This window comes from Orbicella franksi, chromosome 12 (genome assembly GCF_964199315.1).
Source record: "Orbicella franksi chromosome 12, jaOrbFran1.1, whole genome shotgun sequence".
NCBI lineage: Eukaryota > Metazoa > Cnidaria > Anthozoa > Scleractinia > Merulinidae > Orbicella > Orbicella franksi.
The window spans coordinates 16,425,411-16,433,761 of record NC_138156.1 but is presented as its reverse complement, the minus strand read 5'-3'; the positions used below and the strand labels follow the sequence as shown (position 1 = coordinate 16,433,761).

The 8,351-nt window shown below is 41.9% G+C and overlaps 1 protein-coding gene and 1 long non-coding RNA gene across 2 annotated transcripts in view; one reads left to right on the top strand and one right to left on the bottom strand.

The window, feature by feature from the left end:
• LOC145462502 (uncharacterized) overlaps positions 1 to 8,351 on the top strand; it is a 212,152-nt gene that overhangs the window by 74,519 nt on the left and 129,282 nt on the right. The gene's annotated exons all lie outside the window — the stretch shown is intronic.
• On the bottom strand, positions 5,382 to 6,964 carry LOC145463380 (bombesin receptor subtype-3-like). The gene has a single exon (XM_081447130.1). It carries the CDS (start codon positions 6,712 to 6,714, stop codon positions 5,470 to 5,472), a length of 1,245 nt encoding a protein of 414 aa, XP_081303256.1. The 5' UTR covers positions 6,715 to 6,964; the 3' UTR covers positions 5,382 to 5,469.

The following is an 8,351-nucleotide window of genomic DNA, read 5'->3' as shown; positions in this document are numbered from 1 at the left end:
CAAAACGGAAGGACAAACACTATAAACAGAAAACTTCAACGAAAAGTTACAAAACCGAAATAAAAATTCTAGCTTAATCGGGCTTTGAGCAACCCCTCCCTTTCTTAGAAAGACTGAATTCAAGCTTGCAGAAGTTTGTTGACTGAACAAAACTTTGAACAGAGAACGCGATTTTTTACGAGCACTGCTTCTAGGTAACAACATTCACAATCCTTTACATAGTATGTAGAATAATAATAATTATTATTGAGATTTAGGCCATCCTAGAACGTAGCTCCTGGGCCAGGTTGTTCAGAGCCCGATTAAGCTAACCCAGGATAAGGTAGAATTTAGATTTGGGTTTTGTAACTTTGCGGTGAGCGGGTTTTCTGTATATTGTTTGGTCTTCTGTTTGACTAACAATAGACGGATTGAAACTGACCAATGATGACTGATTACAAACTTAACACGAGTCTTTCAGCCAATACCATCATGGCTAAACTGACCAATTACGTTCAACGGACCAGACTTATAACATCATCGACTGACAAACATCATTCACTTGACTCTGAAAATGACTTCCGCTGATGTTGTCGAAACGTCAATCACCGACAACAGTTCTTTTAAGAACTACCCTCACCCGGACGATCACACTATACGAACTACTGATACTCTTAGGTTCAAACCATTTATTATATTAAACCTTTTGTTTGGTGATGTTCTCGCAGCCGTCGTCGTCGTGGATTGCTTAAGCTCCGTAATAGCAGTTTAGCGTTAGTAAACGAAAGGTTAGATCATCTATATAAAGACTAGCATTACATTTAGCTTGCACTAGCGATGTTTCTTGTTTATAAACATTGACGTCATTCTTAGACATGCGCACTTTAGTGGTTGGCAAAGAGCCGGCTTCGTTTTGTTTTCATGGCTTTTAAGTGCGATTCCGAGTACGTAGAAAGTCTCGCGATATCATTTTAAATTAAGCGACAGCAAAGGTGCAAGTAGCCTTCCCGACCCATACAATTTGAAAGGATGGACAAATCATCCCAGTTCTTGGCCAGATTTAACATTTGGGGATCTGTACACGTATTTAATCGAAACGCCGGGAATTTAGTCTCCTCCGCAGCCGTTTTTTGGGATATTACGCAACGCTCCCCCACGGCTGCGGAGGAGACTACCTGGAATTTACACGGAGGAGAGTCTAAAGGCCTTCAAGTCGCTTGAAGCTTAGCAGTTAGTCATCAGTGGCCACGTTAAACCATTGTGGTGTCATTCATTTGGAGACAATATCCCTTACTGCTTCATTAACGGGAAAGTAATTCTGTCCCAGAGAATTAAAGATCAGCCGCACGATGCGGACTCGTGAGGACTCGGACGGCGTCCAATCCTTCCAACGAACTGCGTTGATCCAAGCGGTCCGCTTTGGCTCACTTTCAGGAAATCTAAAAAAATTTATTCCCGATGCATTTGTGAACCGATTTGTACAATTTATCACGCAGCAGCTCAACGGCATTTTCTCCACGAACCCTTTTCTTAGGCAGTAAATTTAGAAGGAAACATCAAGTCACATCGTGTTTTCGCTAGTCCCCTCCGCAGCCGTTTTTGGGGATGTCAGCGTTGCGTGACATCCCAAAAAACGGCTGCGGAGGAGACTATGTTTTTGCCAGCCATAGAAATAAACAACCCCACGTGACCTAGGCGTGACGTCACAGGAAGCATCGCTACACAGGTGTTTTGTAAATTGTTTTTCCGTTACGCCCCCGATGGTGAGACACCGAATACCGTCTTCGGTTCGTTCTGGTTGTATTTTTGGATTCAACACCACTGTTGGACCCAAGTTCTGAATGTTTTACTGATCTCCGACTTTTGTATCCCCCTTGAAATGGTTCCCGGCATTAGTTATACAGCTACGACGAATTTTTCCCGCCGAAAAACGTTGGATGTCATTCAGATGGCCATTCAGCCCTGTTCAGATTTGGAGGGCAGAACCTGGAATTAGACTTCCGATTCTGCAGTACAGTCCATCCGAAAACACTGATTTTATAACGGGAAAACCTTGATGTACACGCCTCGAGGCATGAATTTGTCAAACAGCAACAGAAACCTTGGAACAGCGAAGAAAACTACTCTGGATACTGCAAGTCAGAGGTTTGTCACGGAAGGGGTAGTAGATTGCCATTAACCCCCCCCCCCTCCACCCCCAAAAAGGTGCATAATACGAAAAAACCGTGTCAACCTTATGGAGCACGAAGTGTCGACACCAATGTTTGGTTAACTTCGTGCGGATATCATCTACAAATGACAACAGAGGCAGTGGTAGTTTACAGCAATTTACTTCGGTTTTCCTGCATAAATACATGGCATAACCTGCTCTAGCTAGGATATTATGAACTGACACGATTGATCCTGATAAACTGTTTGAGTTTCTAATGTAGAACCATGGTAATTTTTTCTCCTCGAATGATTTACATTAATGGCTTACTTAACCATGACTTAAGCATAGTATTCCTACCTATATTTAGGCTAATTGAATTATTCTTGAAATAACGAATACTGGCCACAGACAGCTGAATAATTAATTAATGTCGACCCGAAAATAGAGATTACATACTCGTGGATTATTATTGGCTAAGAATATTGAATAGTTGTGAATAAAGTTTTCAGTTTATCCCCCGCCCCCCCCCCCCCCCGGCATTGCGTAGAACTGATGCTCTTGGAACATGATGTGCTAGCGACCATTTTCAGAACTTGGTTGCGTAAATTGTTATCAAACAGTATTCAGTAATCTCCGAAAAAATCCGAATTTATCGTTATTTTTTGCACTAGGGTCTCGTTCCAAATTATTAAAGGCGGAGACTACCTGGAATTTACACGGAGGAGAGTCTAAAGGCCTTCAAGTCGCTTGAAGCTTAGCAGTTAGTCATCAGTGGCCACGTTAAACCATTGTGGTGTCATTCATTTGGAGACAATATCCCTTACTGCTTCATTAACGGGAAAGTAATTCTGTCCCAGAGAATTAAAGATCAGCCGCACGATGCGGACTCGTGAGGACTCGGACGGCGTCCAATCCTTCCAACGAACTGCGTTGATCCAAGCGGTCCGCTTTGGCTCACTTTCAGGAAATCTAAAAAAATTTATTCCCGATGCATTTGTGAACCGATTTGTACAATTTATCACGCAGCAGCTCAACGGCATTTTCTCCACGAACCCTTTTCTTAGGCAGTAAATTTAGAAGGAAACATCAAGTCACATCGTGTTTTCGCTAGTCCCCTCCGCAGCCGTTTTTGGGGATGTCAGCGTTGCGTGACATCCCAAAAAACGGCTGCGGAGGAGACTATGTTTTTGCCAGCCATAGAAATAAACAACCCCACGTGACCTAGGCGTGACGTCACAGGAAGCATCGCTACACAGGTGTTTTGTAAATTGTTTTTCCGTTACGCCCCCGATGGTGAGACACCGAATACCGTCTTCGGTTCGTTCTGGTTGTATTTTTGGATTCAACACCACTGTTGGACCCAAGTTCTGAATGTTTTACTGATCTCCGACTTTTGTATCCCCCTTGAAATGGTTCCCGGCATTAGTTATACAGCTACGACGAATTTTTCCCGCCGAAAAACGTTGGATGTCATTCAGATGGCCATTCAGCCCTGTTCAGATTTGGAGGGCAGAACCTGGAATTAGACTTCCGATTCTGCAGTACAGTCCATCCGAAAACACTGATTTTATAACGGGAAAACCTTGATGTACACGCCTCGAGGCATGAATTTGTCAAACAGCAACAGAAACCTTGGAACAGCGAAGAAAACTACTCTGGATACTGCAAGTCAGAGGTTTGTCACGGAAGGGGTAGTAGATTGCCATTAACCCCCCCCCCCCTCCACCCCCAAAAAGGTGCATAATACGAAAAAACCGTGTCAACCTTATGGAGCACGAAGTGTCGACACCAATGTTTGGTTAACTTCGTGCGGATATCATCTACAAATGACAACAGAGGCAGTGGTAGTTTACAGCAATTTACTTCGGTTTTCCTGCATAAATACATGGCATAACCTGCTCTAGCTAGGATATGATGAACTGACACGATTGATCCTGATAAACTGTTTGAGTTTCTAATGTAGAACCATGGTAATTTTTTCTCCTCGAATGATTTACATTAATGGCTTACTTAACCATGACTTAAGCATAGTATTCCTACCTATATTTAGGCTAATTGAATTATTCTTGAAATAACGAATACTGGCCACAGACAGCTGAATAATTAATTAATGTCGACCCGAAAATAGAGATTACATACTCGTGGATTATTATTGGCTAAGAATATTGACTAGTTGTGAATAAAGTTTTCAGTTTATCCCCCGCCCCCCCCCCCCGGCATTGCGTAGAACTGATGCTCTTGGAACATGATGTGCTAGCGACCATTTTCAGAACTTGGTTGCGTAAATTGTTATCAAACAGTATTCAGTAATCTCCGAAAAAATCCGAATTTATCGTTATTTTTTGCACTAGGGTCTCGTTCCAAATTATTAAAGGCGGATAAATGAATCCTGGTTGGTTGGAGGCGGCCCATCACCTCGACATTACAGCTGAGCCACCTAACATTCTAACCGTTTGTAGATGCATACATTTGCATTACCTTCTTCTTGTTGTTTCTGGACCCCTTGTGCACTCTGTCAATGGTTTGAATCCGGTCCCCCATTCATAGCACTCTAGCGTCTGGGGCTTTATGAGACGTATTTCTTGGTTTATTTTGCCATTTGACATGAGCGGTTAACCTACCAGAATAAGTCTCCAAAATGTTTCACTCAAAAGCTCTCTGACAATAATATAGTAATATAGCTCCCTAATAAATAGCTTATATTCAATTTTTACGTCACAATATCATATTTTAAGTTTCATTACTTACTTATGCACCTAAACATTTTTCGACAAAAAAGTGATCTATCACGTACTCAGCGATTGCAAAAAGTAGGGAGGCGCGGAGGCCTCATGGTTAGTGCGCTCGTCTCCGGATCGAGCAGGCCGGGTACGAGCCCTGGCCGGGGACATTGTGTTGTGTTCTTGGACTAGAAACTTCACTCTCACAATGCCTCTCTCCATCAAGGTGTATAAAAGGGTACCGGCGAATTTAATGCTGGGGGGTAGCCCTGCGATGGACTAGCATCCCATCCAGGGGGGAGTAGAAATATTCCTAGTCGCTTCATGCTACGGTAACCGGGATAAGCTTCGGTCTGTTGGGCCACTTGGCTGGTATGGCAGACGTTACTTACCTACCATTACAAAAAGTAGCAATTCCTCCAATGATAATCTCGCTATCCCTCCCCTAAGTTAAGCCCGCTCTGTAAATAAAAGGCAAAAAGCCCTAAGGCTTGTTTAGGATTTGTACGGCGTGTCTATATCCACTGAGGGCCGGCTGTTATATATTAAAATTACTCCTTTTCGTTTTACCACAGAGAAATGAACAGGACTTGCTTTAAAGGTCACACAACCAGTAGTCTAAACATCTTGGTTTGTGTTTCGTCTGCAGGCTACCATTCTAATAAACGCTTTATGATAAAACTTGCTCATCATGCCGTAACAGACTGGATGCAGAGCGCTTGGCAACAAAGTCAGAGTAAAAACAATACTGATAAAAGTGAAACGATGAGGCCAGTTTAAAAATGCCTCCACTTTAAATTCATGCAAAAGGTACTGAACCTGAAAAGGAATGTAGCACACAACAAAAATCAGCACAATGACAAATACCATTCTCAGTACATCGTTCTCGAGTTCAAATGTTTTGTTGTTGGATGGTGGTGTTCCGTTGTTTGTTTCTTGTGAATCCGGTTTGTCGCCTTGTTCTTCCAGATTTTGATAAGTCGGGCTTCCCTTTCGTTGATGATATTTTACCTTTTCTTTCTTGCCGTCAACTGCAATGGCCATCAAGTCGATATCCTCGTGGTTTTCTCCTCCTGTTTGGCTCAACAAGCTGCCTCCTTGCTCGTCGGTACACAAGGACTGGCGGGTGACGGACGAAAGCGCCTTGTTCTGCTCGTCTCGAAGCTTCGCAATGACAAAGATGTGTTCCCTGATTTTCTTGCTCACCAAAGCGTAAGATGTCGCCATTATGACAAGTGGCAGGGCAAAGTTGATCACAAACAGAACGACTGAATAAGCATCTTGGTAGTGTGCATAGCCTTCTGGAAATATTTCTTCGCACGCATGAATCTCGCAGTTGTCACCGTACGAATTCACAACACGGAAAACTAATGTGGGAACCGATAGCCCAATAGACCCCACCCATGTGACAATTATAAGACAGCAGATTTGTCGAGGAGTTGGTTTGGCGACCAGTGGCTTGACAAGGAGAAGACAGCGATAAACGGAAAGAATGGCTAATGTTGTTGTGATAACCAGCACACTTGTCATTTGTAAAGGATCCAAAATCTTGCACATAACGTATCCCAGCTTCCAAGAAAATGGCGGCTCGTCGGCGTGGATTGTGAAGACCGTAGAAACTGTGCTGAGAATTTCAGCGAAAGCCAAGTTGCTGACTAAGTAGTGTGCAAACGGTTTTGTTCCGGGTTGCCTCCAGACTGCTCGACACACTACATAGTTTCCAACCAAAGAGAACACTACTATCAGGCTGAACAAGACTGTTCGAATAATCCGTGATACTTGAGGTTCAGGAACGTATAAAGATGAAGTGCTGTTGGTGGCACCGGCAGCTGTTTGGTTGATACTGTCCCTAAAGCATGACATGTTCAAAAGAATCGTCGGTTTGTTCCCTCAAAGAGGATTTTACGTTTCCAATTCTCCTCCAAACTGTATGTCTTGTGGTGACGGGGTCAACACTGCACACAGACTGAAATTGTCACGTTTTTGTGGAAATCTGTAATGCAAATAGTTTTCTTTTAAATGAATGGATCTTTTTCTCCTTTAGGTACTCGAGTATCATTAAACGGTGCCCTTTGAAAGAAAAAACCGGATGCATTAATTCTGACCACAGTAAAATGGCTCATTTGCATTCTATTAAGTAACGATTTAAGAATTTTCATAGGTTTGCTCTATTGAAATAAAGAATTTGATCTTAGAAAAATGGTCACATTATCACCAGGGAGGATTGATTTACTTTCCGCTGTAATGCTACAGTTTTCCTGGAAATCATTTTGTGCCTCTTATCGTCACGAAAATATGGAAACCTTAAAACCTGCTAAGCCGGATACATTTGATCTTTGCCTCTAGCAAAAAGGCGGTTCATCTGCATCCTATTAAATAACCATTATACTTTTATTGTTTTGCCTCGACGAGAAAAGAATATCTTGACCAAAAATAAACTCGGTGACACGCTAAAATGTATGTGCCATGAATGATACAGCAATATTTAACCCTTTGATTTTATTTTGTTCCATTTATTTTCCAGGACTAGGAGCTTTCTGTCGATAAAAGGAACATGTTCATCTTTTTTCACATCGTTCCATGAAAATAATTTTCAAGCAATTGGCAAGCAATTAAAGCTCAGTTTGAAAGTCATTCATTAAACTTTCTTGAATTTTCTCCTTCATTTAGTGGGGGCGTGATATCTAAAATGCAGCTTTCCGGCCATTGCTGGCTAAGAATGCGTCATTTAAAATAAAAAATAGTGTCGGTCTTCCTTTAAAACATTTCCAAAATCACCACACATACTGCTCTACAAAGGCACGCCTTTACACCGGAGGCCTGGAAGGGTAAAATAAGAGAATCTAAAATGAATTAATTATTCTATTTAAAAGGCATTGCCAGTAACAGGCTCAGTTTAAACGACAGTGTAAGCTAAAAAGTACTGTAGTTCTGTTGAAGAGTGTCTGTTTCAAAGCCTAAAGAAATCTACGGAAATAATTTGCTATTTTCCTCCCATGTTGCCTTCCTGTCCCCCTGACGGGTTGAATCGAGAAAAATGGTTTTCAAACTGGTGTGTCTGCTGTTTAGTCTTCAGAACCACGTTAATTTAATATCAATTTTTGCCATCCAAAACCGGCAAAGTAAGTGCGCTTTAAAAGAAATTTTTATGACTTTTGTGGCTTTTATAATGTATGGGACATGTGCTAATATCAGGAACAGTGAGGAATAATGCGTAGACAGTGGTTTGCTTTAAACGCGATAATCAGAATAAAAGAAGTCACAAGAAATATAATTTGTAGTCAGAATCCATTGCATATCATGAATGTTTTAGTAAAAAAAAATAAAACAAAATGGGTCGTACTAAATGTCAATATTTCTATGTTTTGGAGACCTTTTATCTACTTGGCGTCATCTGACAAAGAGCCGTAAGCTGTAAGCAAAGCGGGAAGGAAGAGACCAGAGGAAATGAGTGCGTTGTTTAAAACCTTCTCTTCACGCAAAGTTCAGGCCAGGCTCCA